Consider the following 18,987-nt stretch of genomic DNA (forward strand, 5'->3'; position numbering starts at 1 on the left):
GTATGGCAGCAGTAGCTGGAGGCACCCCTTGCATATGACTTACTGCCGTGTGCCCTGGATACCTGCGTGAAACCAGAGCATCCCAAGCAGCCCTCCTCTGGGTATGATAACTTCCTGTTGTCTAGTCTGCCCTTTCAGTAACTTTTTTTTTTTTTTTCATTGCTTTATTAGTACTCGGAAAGTGGACTGGTCCACTTTATGAAAGGAAAGGATAATTTTGGGTAGTAGAAGATGCGACAAACTTCCCTTGTAATTAGTAAAGAAATCCTTTGGTTACTTGGAGAAGAGAGACCCTATATCAGGTACTCTTGTTTGGCAAGAGCTGCCGGGCTAGGCAGTAGTGTTGCTATAAAACTAGACAGACACAATTCATGCTGTTTCTTACCCAGTTTGGGGTGTGCTAGCGGACACGAAGAGCTGAGCTGACTACAGTGTGGGAAGAGGACAAAGACAAATCCATAGAAGATCCGCCTCGTTAGTTCCACTGTTCAGAGAACAAGTTGTTTTTCTTTGAGGATTTTTAGATTAACGGTGTCCTTTTATATTACAGCGCCATGTGTATGGACATTATTGGTCTGGTATTTAATTAAAACCACAGCTGGTGATTATTTGATTATCGTGTACGAAAGGGAATGATACTTACTTGACTATGTAGCATTGTTTTATTCAATTTAGAGAATTGCAGCCATTTTTTCCTGTATTATTTGAAAGCTGTGGTGAAGAATGCAATATCTCATGAACAAACTGGTGAGCTTCATTGCAACACTTCCCCTCTGTTAAGGGAATAAGGTGAAACAGTGGCCAGATAACAGATACAGATAAATTCACCAGCTTTCCTGAAAATTGGAAGTCAATTATGAACGGATTGGTATAATTAGGCTGGTTCTTGTTTCTCCACACTGTAAAACCAGTGCATAGTTTCCTGTGGTAGGAAGGAAGGCCTCTGCTGAAGGCCAAAAATACTTACAGATATTCAGGGTGTCTCTGGTTTATTAAGAGACTTCAGCGTACATTCTTGAAAGCAGCTGTGTAGCATAAGCCTGTAGCAGGCCTGAATTACTGTTTTTTCACTTGAAAAATGAGGCTGCCTTGAGAATCTTAAACCTGCTGCAACATAAAAATGTGTGCATGTATATTTGTACTGAAATGAATAGCTGCACGTGCATAAGACGTTTGTGGAGCTGACATAATAAAAATGCTTTCAACTGAACTCACAAATGAGGATGTCCAGAGCTTCTAGCATAACTAGTTATGCTGCACTTAAAACTGAAGAATTCACATCTAAAAATCTTTATGAAATTATGTTTTCTGTCTTGAAGCCTTTTGTGTAACAATGGGAATACTGTATGTGAAGGAGCTGTTGCCAAATGATCTAGTCTCTCTGCTGCCATAACTGTCATACAGCTACTTTCACACGTCAGTACATGGAAACACCTATGGTTTTGCTGGTTTCCAGTACTGTAAAGGTAAAACTGATACCAAAATAGGATGTGTTAGCAGATTGACTGGAAATGGAACAAGAAAAATAACTTAAAAGTGACCTGCCGAATAAAATGTCGGCGTGAAGGACTGAAACTGGCCGGAGGACTGGAAACAGGGTTTGTGTTTCAGTCTGAATCTTGGCCGCAGAGTGCTGTTTGCTGTGTTACTTGGTCCAGTGTGAAAGGTCACTTTTGTTTTCTCACCCAGTATAACTAGGGAGTTGTTTCTTTACTACTACAAAGAAAGACTTCAGTATTAGTGTCTAGTTTTCCTCCGGGCCTTTTTGGTTGTAGTTGTCAATACTAAGTGTTGAATTCTAGCTGATGCCTTCGGTGTAACGATGAATGGGATATTTAAGGACAGGAAGAGAGTGTGAATGAGTTACAAGTGCAGGATTCTTTTGGGAATTGTTCTTGATTTCTAAGTTGTGTAGCTAACGTAATTTAGATGATGTTAGTTATCCCAGTCTGCTATGTATTTCCCCATGCTATCAGAAACATAGAACGTCTTCCATCAGAAGGATCTACTGCAGAAAGAAAAACAGTTCAGGTTCTTCATGTTTGGCTTCAGTAGATGAGAATCACTGAAACTCACTGACGTGGGACCAAGGAGAACAATAAGTACAGAGCAGTAGCTCAAAGTGGAGCAAGCTTTAGTTGCAAAATAAAACTAAATCCTATGCATGGAGTTACTCCCTTCACCAAACCGATAACCTATATATGTCTGAAGGCATCAAAACATGATACGCCTTCTTTTATAATACAAATCTGAGTCAACATTGAATGTAAGGTTTTATAATACCAGACTCGAGCTGCTTCCTATTAAACTAATGTTAGAACTAATCTACATGTTTCCAACTGGACTATACTTCGTTGTATTTATCCTTATAATGTGTTTTCTGGTGAAGGAATGTGTGTGCTGTCTGGAGAGGAGAATTCCATGTAAAAAGTATTCAGTAGCATGTGGATTTCTTTCAGACTCGTTACAGTAAAGTTCCTGTTAACTACTGCAGAAATCCACAGATGTCATAGGTGCTGTATAATACTATATCTTCTTTCAAATGCTACTGCTACATGGCTTGTGAGTTGGTTAATTTGTTTCTTTCCTTTTGTTTTCTAGCTTCATTTGGCAGCCCTGGCTTCATTAAAGGGAGACATAGTGGAGCTTAATAAACGTCTACAACAAACAGAAAGGGAGCGTGACCTACTGGAAAAGAAATTGGCAAAGGCACAGGTGAGCAATAGTTCGAGATTCTGAAGATGGTCCTTGGTTTTCTGTTGTCCTTGTTCTTCAGAGAGGAATATGGTGCGTGGGGAGAGGATAAAATATCTGGACAATGTCACAAGTGAAAAGAATTTTAAGACTGCAAGAAACATAGATGCTGTGGATTTTAAGTTTTATGTGCTGATGACATTCTTCTAAAAAATACCAAGAAAGAATTAGTTTTGTTTTGAAGCCAATATAAACAGCAACTGCTTAGAAATATTTTAGAATATAAAAATTGCAGCATACTCTCAGTCGATTAGGTAACTGATTGCAGAGCCTTTCACTCCTGGGTCAGATTCAAACACAGCACACGTTAAAGCTATTGCCAGTTGGCAATGGTTTGGTGGTTTGTGAGAAATTGTTTGTGATCTCAGTCTAGCTTCTAGTAAGCCAGTTTGTATGTACCTGTGGTGGAAAACACGGTCAGTGGAAAGCCAAGGGTTTAAATAAGAATAAGGTCTGAACTCTAATGGTTTCACAGCTCTAAAAAAAAAAAAAAGATCTTCTCAGATCAAGATGTATGCAGAGAGGCAAATGCAAACAGGGAAAACTGACCTATTGTTCTTAATGTTTCTCTCTTCTATAAACAAAACCTTTGTTTTCAGATACTGTCATTCTGGCCAATACCTTTTATAAGTACTTACATTTCAAAACTAATTCAAAATATATAATCATTTATACTTCTATAGAGACAGTCAAAGCGTTTTGCCCTGTAAAGTATAGCATCTTATTTGTTGCCCAGAGAGGCTGTGGAATCTCCAGCCGTGGAAGTCCTCAGGCCACCTGGACCTGGTCTTGGGCAACCTGCTCTAGGTGACCCTCCCTGAGTTGGGTAAGGGGTTGGATGAATGACCTCCAGAGGTCCCTGTCAACCTCAGCCATTCTGTGATTTTGTGAATTTAGAGTCTTCAGTATTCAGTGTATTTTGGTAGGGTCTTGTAACTGTGTGTTACTTAAACTCAAGCCAAATGTAGAAATGTTTAAGCAGTCTAGATTTTAAGGCTCTTCCTTCAGTCCTCCAACCATATTTTGGCCCTTGTCTGCATTCTCTGATGTTTTTTCAGCTACCTTTAAGGTTTTGGGGCTTGTAAGTGATACTCTTAATGCAGACCGCCAATGCAACATCCAGAAATAAAAAACACTTTTATGTTTTTATTTCCCTCGATATGTGAGCCAGAGCCATGCTGGGAGTTAACATTGTTTATCAGCTATAATCCTGAGAGCCTTTTCTAATTTCTGCTGCACTCTGAGATAGAGTCCTCTTTCTGACATACAGTTTGATATGAGGCTGCATTTGGCAATCATTAAACAGTCGGATGGATCCACCGTGTCCAAATGATCCACGTCATTCTGCGTGACTACACTGACTTTGTTATTACTTACAACTCTGCAGAGTCTTGTGCTGACCACAGGTTTTTGTTAGCGTTTTAGTTTTATTTCCAGATCTTTGTTTAAAAATACATGTATCATCTCTCAGCCAATGAAGAGTGCCTTGTAGGTGCTCCCATACAGTGATGAATCCCTATTGATGGTGACTGGGATTAAGGATCAGTCCTTAATCCCAATTAACATGTGCTCTGTCAGCACAAGATTGTTTGGTGTTTTCTTTGATGGGTTATCAATTACGCATGTGTACGTAGTGCTCAGTTTGTAATGCTGAGGGTTTTTACGTGATCTTGGGCTGTGTACCTGTGAACACAGACGTAGTGATGACGGCTACCCGAACTGTGCATAACATAAAATAATATCTGAAAGCTAGCATGCTAGCTAGCTTTCAGATTAAAAAATTCCTTTTGAATGAACAATTTCTATGAAGTTTTAATGTTTTGGCTCTTTTCAAGTTTTGTTTTGTTTTTTTTTAAAAGCCCTCAAGTGGATAGAAAATTTTTGGGGTGTGTACTAAATAAAATACAACCTTCCTTAAGGAATAAGCCATTAAACAAGCACAACTCATATGTTCAGTGTGTTGGCTGTGCTTGAGTACTAGACAGGCTCTGGTGAAACCACTTTATCTTTTCTTCTTTTTCTAACTGCATCACTTCCAAGTAGATGCTCCACTTAACATAATTTTTTGAACTTTTTCTCCCACTCCACAGAGATTCATCCAAATTAATATCATGTATCATATCATATAATTGTTTCCTCTACAACCTCTTTCTGATGCATTTCTTCCTCACTAATGCGAATCAGAGGTTCAGAAGGCATAAATTAAATGAGAGGTGTTTGAGGTTCTGCATGACCATATTTGGATGCTAGTGGGTCAGTATTAAATCTCTATTCTGCATCTGGACTATACTTACAAAGGCAGTGCATGTTTCATTTCAGCTGGCGTGGTAAATGCTCTCTGGAACAAACAGCTCTTAAAACACATTTATGGTATTACCTTTCTCATCATTTCTTTAGGCATGTGAGACACTTTGGAAGAAAGGATTAGTGATGTGCAGAGTGGAGGTGATTTGGGGAACCACAATTCAAGTAATAGGTGACAAATGGTGAAGAAAGATAGTTGGATAGCCTGTGCTTAAAATTTTGTGAAAGGATGTAATTGGTTACTGGTTGTTGTATCATGCTCATTTCCAAAACTGCAGTCTGTGGAGACCTGTTACAGCATTTGCCTACACCCTTTTATTATTCAGTAAGACAGCAGGTCTCCTTATCTCTATGTTAGTATCGGTGTACAATTTGGCAATGGAGTGATCTCTTGAATGAAATTTACTGTGAAGTACTGGTCAACCACAACTAATGTCTTCCTCCAGAAATGTTTCTGTAGTTGTGAGAAGAAAAAGTAGTGCTTTCTAGTAGTTCTGTCTTGCACGGTATCCTGGCTTTGATAATGATAAATAGTGGATGTCTGAAGGGAGAGCCTAAGAAACGCATATGGAGAGTTGTGCTCCTTCATAGCCCCCACCTTTCCGCAAACATCTGTGAGCAGGAGGCTGCATCACATTTAATAGTCCTCCATGGTCCTATCCTCCATGGATTTATCTAATCTTCTTCCTAAGCCATCCACGTTCTTCGCATCTCTTACATCCTGTGACACTGAGTTCTGCAGTTTTGTGATAGAACATGGGATTTAATGACATGCTGAACGTTTCAGCAAGTACAACAAGAATAGACAATTCACTTACTACATCTTTCTTATTGTTTCATCTCCTTTCACAAGGTAGTCCTTGTAATTCTGGAATTTTACAATAGCTCTAAACACAGGGTAACAAAGACTGTGCTGCATTATTCTGGATCCTGTATGACACAGCAGTAAGTCCCATTACTGCAGTAATAATTCTTTACCATCCTCTCAATTATTCAGAATTTAGGGGGGCACAAAAGAATTTCAGTATAAGAATAAAACTAACACTCTGTAGGCATATAAGAATATGTGAACTTTACAGGAAGGCTTCAGTTTCTCATTTCACAAAGTAACTCGAAATACAAATGCATGGTGTTCGGATGTATGTTGAAATTACTCGTTCTGTTGTGTGATGTCCTTATCTTGCATGGATTAGTCCTGTGTACTTGTATTCTTCTTCCACATCAAGTATACACACAATATACAACCAAACAATTAATTCTGACCATGCATGTTTTCATGATTGAGGATTTGGCACGATGGACTTGTGTTTATACTTAAAATTAGGTGAATGTATTGCCACTTTAAAATCTGCCACTCCCCTTAAATTAAAATACTGTATTAGTTGAGCAAATATTTTCAGCTTCTGTGAGCCTGTTAGACAGGTTTATCATTGTGGCTCATTCAGGTAATGACTTGTATTCTTGGTGAACAATGCCATTGCCAGTGTTTATCTCTACAGGGCCTGAGGCACTGGGGGATCTCTTACCAACCACTGCTGCTGGTGGTTCTTTCTTTGTCCTCTGACTGAACACTGCAAATTTAACATAAAGGTTTGCACTGGTAGTACGTACTGTGCTAGGAATTTGTGTACATTAATAGGCAGTAGAATCATGTGTTGAGACAATATCCTTGGGTTAAAATATTTTCTCTTATCATCCTTCTCCCTCATACTCTTCTTGCTCTTGTGGTTGTTTCCCAGCATCAAGATGTCAGAAAAAGGTGTTTCCAGGCATTGTTAATTTATACTGTAATTGAAATAACCTTTTTAGTCTGTATCAAAAACCAGCTAAGGGTCACTTACACTGAGAACTGTGCTGGACACTTCTTCCCCAACCTCAACAATTGCTCATCTTTTGCGTCCTCTAAGTGGATTACCCCTGTGTTTGCTTTCTCAGAGAATTAGAGCTTTTAATGATTTTGATCAGAACTGAAGTATGAGGCTGGAAGAGGGATGAGGAAAAGGGTGTAAGGTATTTATCTTAAAAAGTTTATGTGAGTTACATGCAAATAAATTGCAAGAGCTGAATGTGTACACCTTGGAAATAAATAGGAACTGGTGTCATATCATTGTTCAGAGACTCAAAGGACACAAACTAAAGAGGATGATGAACAGGTTCAGTGTCCCAGAAAAAAACTTTAGCAACGGGTACCAAAAAATGCATTTCTTTCTTTTTCCTTTTAAGCTTTGAGTTGAATGTGCCATAATAAGGAGCAATCCTGTATAACCAGAAGAATTTTCCATTGCTGCATTTTGGGATTCATACTGAACTATGATTCTATGGTTTGGATGCTTTTTCCTTTTTTAGTTGAGACTTGTCATGGCTGACTAAAACGTATGAGGCATAACTCTTTACCCACCTCCAAGGCACAGCAGTACATCTTAGCATCATGTCCTGTCTTTCACAAAGGTTTCCTTTCTGCCTTTTTCCAGTTACTTTTGCGCAAGATAATCCAAGAGCCCTTTTAAAGAACCAAATGTGAAGCTATTGTCTTCTATTGCCAGACTGCTGGTTGTTCGCAAAGTATGTCTGTCACTAGATGATGGTTATCCTGAAAAATGGTGACTGAGAAATGGCTGGAGAAAACAGAAAGCAAGACTGGTAATGTGGCTGAGGTCCATTAGCAAGAGTCCATATATCTTCACTCAAGATAAACAAATCCTGCTTTTCAGTGCACTGCTTAGAAAGACAAAAATTGTTGTGGTAGGGTTTTTATTTATTGTCTGAAAATAATTATTACACACTCCCATCTGAAACATATTTTGGTTTAAAAGAAAAAAAACAGTGCACGTAATTGATTGATCTGGATAATGCTTAGGTAGCATTTGTGGGTATCAATGTGTGTCGGAGGAAATTTAGGTTTAGAAGGGCAGAATAAGCAACTCTTTATTGCACTTAAATATTCTAAAGCTTTTGTTAAACATTTTCTCTGTGTTAATTCTGCACTTTGAGAGCCGTGGTAGTTCTTCAGCCAGATACAATGTTAAGATATGGAAACGTGAGAAATAAGTTGTGGAATGATCCTACAATAAAAAATCATTATAATATACGTGTATAACCATGTCAATTGCCAACATGGAAGTCTTAAAAGCCAGGTGAACATTATCAGTCTTCTAAAATGTGACCCTTTGCTCTCCTCTTCAGTGTGAAGATATGATCTGTTTGTCTTAGTGTAGGTGAAAATGCTTTTGACTCCAGCTGGAGTAAGAAACCATCTTGTTGTAGTCAGTGGAAGGGTGCTCTAATGTCTGGGCTACCTTTCAATGTGCATATTCCTGGAATTTAAAAATGTTGAAATAAATTTTATTTAAAATTTAAAATAAAAATGTTAATTGAAACTCAACATAAATTCTAGTTTTCAGGCAGCCTTTTATGTAGATGATGTTCTTAAGCTGTGAATGTGAGTGGCCAGAAAGTATAAGGGCAAACTATGAAAATGCTGGCATACCCGGTAGTTTGGGTATAATTTTCATATTTATGATACAAAGCGTTGAGGGAGTTACCTCTGTATAGAATGTTTACTTGATTTGAAAAAATAAGTTTCGATACAGTAATGTTGGAGGACCTCATCCAATACTATAAATTGTAGCCTTTAGAAATGCTACTAGGACGTTACATTGCAGGTCTTCAGTTAACGAGTGTGATTTTTATACTGTCAGTTGGCTTGTGACTTTTCTTTTATTGACAGCGTAGTACATACCATTCTGTGGTTGCAAGGAGGCTTGACTGTTTCCTGCAGGGGGCCAGAAGCAAGAAGTTAGGAGTCTTGCTCTTTCCAGCCACTACCAAGCATAACTTCAATCAGCATGCACTGTTGCATTGTAATTGCAGTAGGTTGTAATTGTTTGCTGTAATTGAAGTAGAGTGTTTGCTGGCGTGAAGAGTAAGCCAGAGAGGCTGGATTTAAAATTCTATTGGAAAGAAAAAGGAGGATTTCATGATAGGTATAAAAAACAAGCAGCCGTGTAGCCTTTCAATTGTTCAAATAATAAGCATTTTATTGTAGAGGATTAAAATAATAAAAAATATGCTATGTTATCTTTAAAGGCTAATAAAAACAAATACTCATACTAGAGAAGAAGTCATATCCTCAAAGTGTGGTTACTTTTCTTTATAATAATGTGGTTTCTGCCTTAGGACTTGTTCTAATTCAGGCCACGTTGGGAAGATCCTTGAAGATTCATGATGTATCATTAAGTTCACGGATTCAAAGATGAGACATTTATAGCTATTTTGAGTTGCAAATGGCATTTTTTTGTTCAAGCAAGAAGGGCAACTGCTGCCCTTTAGAAAAAAATAGTAATAAAAGTACATTGCATAGTCTTTCAGTTCCTAAAATCTTGTAATTGTGTACCTTTGTGTACCTGTCAATATTTTGCGTCTGTCCTTTTCTCTTACTAAGGCAGTATTGGTTTGATGAGTAAGAAAACCATTAACAGTGTGCACTTCTGCCTTGTATCTGATCTCTATGCAGTTATTCATAAGACCCTTTCTGTTCCTTGCTTCTCTGCTTCAGTGTGAACAATCCCACCTAATGAGAGAGCATGAAGACGTGCAGGAGCGAACAACACTACGCTATGAGGAACGAATCACAGAGCTGCACAGTATCATCGCCGAATTAAATAAGAAAATTGATCGACTACAGGGAACAACAATAAGGTACAGCAACTTCCTCGATATTCTGGGCCAATGTAAGAATGGTGCAAAACATGGTGTGAATTATACTTTAAATATAATTTGATGATGACTTTAAGGTAGTTAGGCTTGTTATGACTGGTATTGTGTAGCCGCCTATAGTTAAGGTATGTGTTCTGCAGAGTATCGTCCCGAGGCTCAGAAGCGGTACATTCTCTATGGCAAAATCACACTTCGCAAAGCTTAATGAGCACTGTGAAGAACTGCACTGTGCCATCTAAATATTCCTTTAGCGTAACATACATGCCAAGGTACCAGATAAGTGATAGTAATGGTGGATAAAGGAAGATGAAGCCATCCAGCCTGCACCTCTGCTTTTAACTTTATTTTGTGGCATCCTATAGATCACCTAAGCCAAGTCACTTGCGGAGAGGAATGTGGCTCAAATGGATTTCAGTAGGTTTTCCATCTACTTGTACTGGTATTTGTGAAAAACACAATGGTACAAATCATGCTGTTGCCTGTCTTTGGAGCAGCAAAGCTTGGGGGATTACATTAGTTCATTACTTGTTACTGTCTTAAAATAAACTTTACATTTGACTACAGGAAAACACTTCATTTTTCCTCACTTGCTCTTACCCATTCTCAACCTAGAGGAAGTTGGACTAGAATGAGGAGGACCTCTTGACAGTTTAGCTTATGAGGATGCAACTAAACTACTAGAATCTATGGATTTTCTAGAGGACATCAGATTAGATTTCACACTTTTCATAGGTAGTGTTGACATGGTGCTCTGCCCGTGTAGCAAATTGCCTATTAGCTGCAAGGTTTTTTGATAACTGCTTCATTTGTTCTCCCTTGTAAATGTTTCTCCTAGCACCAGGCAATGTTGTAACAACTACTTACTTAACCTTTCATGAAAATATTTATATACAAAAAGAAAAAGGTTTGGTGTACCATAAATAAGAGAAAGTGTCTTCACACATATATACCACTATAAAAGCAGTGATAGAACCACATTATGTTGATGTTATTTAAGAAGAGAAATATTTCCATCTCTGAGATGATCATAACTAGTGATGATCATGGTGAGATTTTTCAGGTAAGTATTTTCTAAACTGGTAGTACTTACCTGAAAAAATCCCTGTGACTGCCATGTTCATTCATGCTTGATACCTCTGCAGACAAACTTCCCATTAGTCTTGTTTCAAGTCACCTTTCTTTACAGCATGATAATGGCAGCCCATCCTGCCCTCCTCTCTGGTAAAGCTCTACCAATTGAAAAGACTAGTTTGAAAGCAAAATCTGAGAAGCATGAGAGCTGCATTGATATTTTTTTCTTGAATGGCAGAAGAACTCTGTGACATTTAAGAAAAATACTACATAGAATCCATAAAAATTGGTTTTTTGGAGTCCTTGTGGCAAGCTAAACACCAAGTGGTGTTCGGTTACAAAATACTGGGATCGGGTGGATACTGTGAATGTTTAACCATGTCCATAAACCAGTCAGCTATAGCATGCACAGGAAAGTGAGACGTAAGAACCAAGCTTGATGGGAAGCGCATGCTGCTTCTCATGAAAAGTGCTGTTTGGCTGCCCCTTTCAGGGGGGATGCAGGCTTCTGAAGGCATCAGAACAACACTGCTGCAACACGTGCCACACCAGCACCATGCCCCACCTGTTTGGTCGTACTGCGTGAGAGCTTGTTTTGCTCAGACAGCTAGGATGCCTCCTCTGGTTTTATTTGTTCTGGTTTTATTACTAAGAACAAAAATGTTCATTGAGTTAGTGGATTTTTTTATTTCCTTTATTGATTGGAATAGCGCGTTTTCTCTGGTAGGCCAGTGATTTGGTGTCTGGGGAACAGAGGAGTAATATTCCTCCTAAAAACAGCAAGCAGAGGTAGAATTAGAGGGATTCTATAGGGTTTGTAAAGACAATTGAAAGAAGGGAAACTGATACTTCCTGCTGTGACTTTCTGTAAATCCACTCTGGGATCTATTTGCGTCACTCTTGAGAAGCTGTTGCATCCCATGGAGCAAGGGCGGTGTAATTGTGGTCGTTGCTGGGACAGGTGTGACTCACAGCACTCCACCCTTGGCTATGGGGACTGTGAGCCCGGGAGCTGGAACAAAACAGTCCGTAGAGAAAGGATTCTGGGAGCACAGCCCTGCTAGCGCCTCAGCATTTAAACTTTCCTTTAAACTAGAACACAGGAGGGATTTTAGTTTTGATTTGACTCTTGGATACCTGCAAGTAAGGCTGAGTGGAGGCTTTACTTGTGCTATCACAAAATTTAGGCTGTCTGTATGGAAACAATTTTCTTGAGTTTACATTAATTGCAGAACAGATAAATGTTTCCCCAGTGCTGACACGGAGATTGTTCAGTATTGTCATGTATCATTTTTAGGCTGTAAAAATAAACCAACATGTAGCTTGATGTACTGCTGCTTTATGACATGCTTCATGGTTCCTTCCAAACCCCCAAAATATTCTGGAAACAATTAGAAGAAACTGGAGTTTCATGGAAGGTATTTGACTATCCTCCTTGAGCTGTATTATCTTTAGATTTGTAGCTGTTTGTTTGAATGTGAGTAGTACCCTCAGAAAGTAGGGCAGAAAGTAAGCAGAAAGAGCGGTTAAATCTGAGTAAGGTATTGCAACAGTCTGAGGAGTGTTGTCAGGCTGTATAAGCTAGTTAATATTCTCCATTCCGAGAATTTTTCTTTCTTTGTTTTTTGATGGTTTTTTTTTTTTTTGCCTTTGCAGTGTCAGGAATTTTACACAGCTTGAAGTGTAATGGCTTTTGCTCATGTGGTTTAGTAATGCCAGCTCTAGAAGAGAGCTTAAGTCACATCCCAATGTCTGTGCCTCTTCCCAGGTACATCTGATATGCTGATCTTAGTAATCTTACAGGAGTATTTTTAGAAGTTTCTAGGGTTATTCTAGGTTTGCTAGCCATTTCTTGGGTACAACAAGTTCCATGTGTGTGGCCACATGAAGTTAGCTGCTGCTCTTGTGCTACGTTCTTCCAGTATTCCCTAAGGAAAATGAGGTCACCATGGTTGTGGGAGCAAGCCAACATTCATCTGCAATTGTCTCATCTCCCTGCTGCTGCTGCTCTGGACAGCCCAGCTGGTTTCGAAGCCCAACCTCACCGAAAAAAAACCCTGAAATACAGCTGTAACTGATTTGATACTAAGGGTAAAAAGAGAGCTGCCTATATTCATACTGTGCAAGTAGACAAGCCTCTTGCTTGCCTAGTTCTTCGTGTGTGACAGTGCAGAATTTACCCACTACCAGCTGAAGAAGGTAGCAATTTGGGAGCAAAAAAACACTAAAGAAGTGGTCCACTAGGATAAGGATGCTTTTTTTATTTGAGCAGTCTGGAAACATAAACCTTGGCTTTGTTTTTTTTCTTGGAAAATTGTAATTGTGTGACAGTGTCTCACTGTTCTTGTCTACATTATTAGGGAGAGAGTGGGAGGAGGTGGCTAGTATTTTGCTTAAATTCATTATAAAAGTCAAGTCACAGGCTTTCATCAAACTCTTCAAGACTGTTGGACAGAAGAGCCTATGATGATTGTGCAGAGCACATTTTGTCAGCTTCTTGCAGCGTGAACAGCTTTCACTGAGCAATGCTAGCTTGGGGTTCCTGTTAGCATGTCGAATGGATGCCGGTGGCATTGTTACCCCTACTTCTGCTGTTTCAATTTGTAGAAGAGAGATTTTTTTTGCATTGCAAAGGTTCTCTGTCCTTTGAGAAGGTGTATGCCTACTCCCATTTTCTCCCCAGGTGTGTACAACTTAGAAGACAGCAAAGCCAATCAAATGGATCTTCCCAGTTGTAGAGTCATATTGTAAATACTTGGACATAAAGGATACAACTGATAACTCTGAAGCACGGAAAGGATTTACAGATTACACAGTAGTATACTAAAAGGGAATTACATCTAGGTTAAAGGTGGATATTCCTGACTTCAGAAGTTACTAATATTGCCTTAGATTCATTCAAACTCAACTCTTTTTCTTAATCATGTCTTTGGCTGGCAAAATCATCTGTAACTTGGCTGCGCAAAAACAACTTTGGCCTATGGCTGACAGTCTTTCTTAGATGTCAAATTGAGGTTCAGCAAAAGGAAAAAGGAAGAGATCAAATTGCTTTTAGTTCTAAACCAGTGGCTGTTTGGGTGCATCTGTGCATCTCTAAAAATAGTAGGCAACTTTAACAATACCAAACAGAAATATACTCTGTTGAATATTGGTGCCTGCTAAGGATTATTTGAAACAGTTGTCAAGAAGCTTGTAACCCATTGTTGTAAAACCATTTGTTCAGACTTAAAGCTTTTATTCTGAAATATATTCAGAAAGTAGGTTGTGTTGGAGTTAATGCGAAGGAGAGTGAATAGACTACAGCATCACGAGAAACAACACATGGCACTTATATTTTCACAATGACCTGGAGGTCTGATTCTAGCTTCTAAATATTTGCCAGTGGAAGCTACTTGGATTCAATTCAAATGGCAGTGTGGGTGTGATAGCATTGGCTTCAGCATACAATGCCCAGCCCCACATGCCTTCAGTGATTAATTCCCATGTTGTCTCAAGTGTGTCATTATTTGTTAACAGGTGAACTAGTTCAGAGGGACCTTAAGTGTGTATACACAGGGAGCAGTCAATCTCTGGGTTGCAGTGCGCATAACACCTGTAGTATTTTCTATCTGAGGGGCTTAGAATGCTTTAAAAATCCCTGTTCAAGTAAAATGATTGTTGAAAAACTGCTGGCACCTGAAGTGTGAAACTAGGCACTGTTTGCAGCCATGAAGAGAATGTGCACCTTGCCAGCGTCCTGGCAGAACTCGTCAGCGGTGTGAAAGGATGCTGAAAGTATGCCGTTTTGCTCACTACTTAATCAAGTTTTACTTAGTGTCTGTGCAGCAGTTGTGATCCTCTCAGTTGCACCCGAACATGAGGAAAGCAATAAGTGCAGACATAGCTGTAAAACACACTTTTTTGCTCCGGCATTGATCCCAGGCAGCTCTGTGTTTAGAACAGCTTGATCTGATCTTAACTGCTTCCAACTCACCATGACATTCCAGCAACTGGTAACCATTGGGCAGGGGGCGACCCATAGGAGAACAAATACATGCTTTCTCCAGCAAGGCCCTAGGTGATGGCAGCAACAAGGAAGTTTTAATGCCTCCACCTTTTGGGTGGTGTGGCAGGAGTTCGGTGGCTAGTCATTGTCAGCTGCTGAGCGCCTTGCATTTCCAGTGCCACTGGAGGACTCTTCTGTTTTGGGGAAGGGCGAGTCTCAAACAGGACCTTCTGTTACTGCCAGCTTCAATTTTAAAGGCAGAATTTGTGTTTGTGGTGCACCACTCCCCTCAAATTCCCCCTTGTGTTTTTAGCCCTCAGTCTGCTCCCCATCAGGCTGGTGGTGGAGAAACCGATTGACGACCGGCTGTCGCTTTACCAGAAATGGATTTCTGATCTCTCTGGTTGGGTCTTAGAAGCATTAGTGCATTCAGAAACTCACTTCTGGCTTGAGCCATCAGAAGGGTGTGAGTCCTGCCGCATGACATACTTTTCAACTGCCCCAAGATACTGAGGGTGCTTAAACTGAAAAAACAGCACTAGTGCTAGCTAGATGAAGCTGTGTTGGATTTTAAACAGAAAATCTATGCAACAAGAGCCAAAAAAGAAGTGGTGAGAAATTATTATTGTGTGTAGCATTGTTTTATGATCAATACAGCCTCTTGTACATTTGTAGAGGTAATTCACGTCTTAAAAACGTGGGACTAATTGTTTCATCAATGTAAAAATGAATTACCTTCAGATCAAAAACATGCAACTGTTTGAATGCTTGGTAATTGTTTTTGTCTAAAGCTAATTACTACTGGCTTGTGCTGTGGCTAATAATAAATGAGTTCATGGAATATTAACTCACGCTTATCTGTCTTCACTACACTGTTTTAATTCCTGCTGTTCATGATTTAGTTCTCACACTTTCTTAAACATGTATTGCATGGTACCTTAAAGACCTTTCTTTGATCTAAATCTCAATTTTAACCAGCTGACCTGCATTTTTGTTTAATAATAGTCACTAAGTGCTTCTGATAAAGTCAGACTTTCTTTGCACTGAAGCAAATGGAAGGGGTAAAAGAGCATAATAGTTCTTGTAGATTACATCTCAGTACCTTGGGAAACCCTGCTTGGCAAGCAAGCTGAAATTCCTTTTTTGAGTTGGCCTTGTTCATAAATTGTCACCTCTGCTACTTTGGGAGCAGACTTTACTTCTATGATTGTTCCCTGTGTGTATGGGCCATCTTCTCTGCTATTTTGCCTGGCAAATCCAGACACACCTCCAGGCTAAACCCTGCAATATTTTTGCGAGAAACACTCATCACCATGTAGCGTATGCACAGCAGACTTAACATTACAGGTGCCCCTCCCAGATGCAGATCCCCAGGTAGCTCTTTGCTATTTCTTATTGTTTCCAAATCCAGACAGTTCCATTCTCACACTTTTCTGCTGAATGTGCAGCAAAATGAATGTCTGATTTAGTGTGTAACAAAGTGATGGCTGTTTGCTTACTTATCAGAGTGGCTCTGCACCTGGATAAGCTGGCATTTTTCTCATGTGTAAAATATATGCTCTAATGTCAAAACAGTCACTATGGAAGTAAAAAAAAAAAAAAAAAAATCCTGAGTCAAATCAGCAAGTGGATCAAAAGAAAAAATGTTTACAAATGCTCTTAGGCAAAGCTATTATTCATTTACTTATCTTCTTTCCCAGTGCTTTGAACTCTTCGTGTGGAGACAGGAGGGAAAAGCCCTAATTTTTTAAGCTCCTTAGCTTTAGCTAAAGTATTCTGTGTCCTCAATTATTTTAGTAGAACCAGCTTGACAAATAAGTTAAAACCTAGGTAATTGAGGCTTTTTATTTTCCACTAACTCCAGCAGTTCAGCACCATATTCACTTATCTGTTCCCTTCCTTTTGAGAAGTGATGAAAAACCTACCTGTCCCCAAGAACATTTTGATACACATATGCAGGTATGTGTGTGTGCATGCTTGCTTTGCACACAAGCCAATGGCATCCTGAAACTGAGAAAGAGACCAAAATCGGTTGTTGCTAATCCACTTTGGGATAAAAAGCCACTTGTGCTGATTGTCGGTTGGAGAGTTACTGCAGAGCCCTGTATGTCCTTCTTAACACACATCCTTGCTTGCACTCAGTTCCACCCATTGTTTCCTTGTACAGTGGTCTGGAGTAACAGTGAACTTGGGAATAAAGAAGTGGAAACCAGGCAGTGGCTGCTGCAAGTGGGTGTTATGGGCATAGCACAGTTGCTTCACCATGAAGGGTATAAACCCTTCTCCGCCAGTGGGGCAGAACACTTACACTTGTGTGGATTGTATCCTGTGGCTCAGCTTACAGGTCTGAAATAAGTGTCATGGAGATACGTATTTCGTCAGAGGATTTTATTTCTGCCTTTGCTCTCTCTCTCTCTCCCCCAGGGAGGAAGATGAGTATTCAGAGCTGCGGTCAGAGCTCAGCCACAGCCAGCATGAGGTTAACGAAGACTCACGCAGCATGGACCAGAATTCTGTTTCGGTACCAGAGAATCAGTCCACCATGGTCACTGCAGACATGGGTGAGTTATGCTTCTTAGTAGACATGGTGCCTTCTCGCAGCAGAAAGGCATCATAGCCTTTGAAATGCAAATCCAAACGTTTGGTGAGGAAATAAATTAATCTAGGCTGTGTTAATCACAACAAATGCTGAACTTCCCGATGACTATGAACTTAGATGTGAAGTAACCTCTGTGCCTTGATGTAGAATAGCTATGGAATCTAAAATGGAATGATTGTTCAGGAGAGCTCATGCCTTTTGGGGAAGAAGAGGGAGAAAAAAGCTGTTCACATAACCTTACATGTGCCTGTAAAGTAGTCTAACTCTAGAAAAGAATTGCAGACGGAGTAAAAGTTGAGGGAGAAAGCATGGGGAATGGAACTGTCTGTCCAGTTCTTTTACAGCCTAACTACAAAGGATGTCTGCACTTTTTGAAAATTGAGAGCGTTTTTAAAGTATGGAATAGCTTACCAAAATGGATTTAGACAAGGATAAGTCTGACACAAGACATTCAAATACAGTGCAAGTAGGGAGCACCTCCAGACAGTCTGTAACTAGTTTTTTCTGATTAAGAACTAAGAGGGCAAGCATCTTTCCTTCAGAATTCCATCCATTTTGTCATCCAAGCACAGTTACTGATCATTTGAAGAACCTCCAAGTATGGAATAATTAACTCCATAAAGTTTGTGACATAAGCATGAGCAGATTCTAGGCCTTCAGTATGATAATGTTTTAAATGTTTGGGCACAGTAGCTGAGGACCATAGCTGTAGATGAACACAAGTCTGGTGTAATCCTCACTATGACTTATTTTCAGAATTCTCTTCAGAATACTATTTCTCTTAATTTATATTTAAAACCAAATAGTTGGTCTCCATTTTCTTCCCTAGGTAAACTAGCTGGGTGCCTGGGAGCTTCTTCGGGTGATACTGTACACGAGCACTGTTTCAGGAAATCGTTGAAATAGCAGTCTTAAGCCCTGTTGCAGAACTTGTGATCCTTAAATATTAAGTTGTTACCTCTACATGAGGCTTTGATGGTTATAGTGCAACATGCAATATTTGCTACGATACATAAGAAACTGTATTAAAACATTTTCCACTTGTTTGGAGCAGTGCACTTCATTATTGAGAACTTTTTGCTGCTTTTTCCAGTACAGTGCCTTTTAGAGGAATGGGCCTGAGAGCAGGCTGACTTTTGGGCATTGTATTCATTGCCCTCGAGTGGAGTTTAATAATTTAGAAAACATGTTGATATTGTAAGCAACTGTATAAAAGAGATTTTCTTTATGATTTCTTAAATTGAAATGAATACACCAGCTCTGGAGCTCTATTTGTTTATAAATGCAAGACCTGCCACAGCACGTTTGTATTTCAGTGTCTTTAATTTCTAGAAACATTTGTAGAATAGTATTAATAATAATGTAATTGCAAAGTGTCTAACATACGGAATTCAAAGTATTCTTAACAAAATATCGCATGGAGTCAAGATATTTTAAGTAGAGGTTTTTATATTCTTAAAAAATAAGTGGTTTTGCTGTCAAAAGTTAATGCTTATTATTAAGTTCCTACTTGACCAGATTCTAACATGAGGACTTCTTTTCCCTTTAATTTTGTTTC

At 39.3% G+C, this 18,987-nt stretch overlaps 1 protein-coding gene across 4 annotated transcripts in view; it reads left to right on the top strand.

Annotated features, from left to right (window-relative positions):
- The window catches only part of MCC (MCC regulator of WNT signaling pathway), a 224,354-nt gene that overhangs the window by 149,258 nt on the left and 56,109 nt on the right, over positions 1 to 18,987 (top strand). For all 4 annotated transcript variants that reach the window (XR_008233829.1, XR_008233830.1, XR_008233831.1 and 1 more), the window contains 3 exons: positions 2,602 to 2,715; positions 9,614 to 9,756; positions 17,255 to 17,391. Coding sequence is in view for 1 of the 4 variants with exons in the window: in XM_052778950.1 (XP_052634910.1) it covers positions 2,602 to 2,715; positions 9,614 to 9,756; positions 17,255 to 17,391 (394 nt within the window). In the remaining 3 variants the exon portion in view is untranslated. The remainder of the gene's footprint in view (positions 1 to 2,601; positions 2,716 to 9,613; positions 9,757 to 17,254; positions 17,392 to 18,987) is intronic.

This window comes from Harpia harpyja, chromosome Z, assembly GCF_026419915.1.
Source record: "Harpia harpyja isolate bHarHar1 chromosome Z, bHarHar1 primary haplotype, whole genome shotgun sequence".
In the NCBI taxonomy this organism is placed as follows: domain Eukaryota; kingdom Metazoa; phylum Chordata; class Aves; order Accipitriformes; family Accipitridae; genus Harpia; species Harpia harpyja.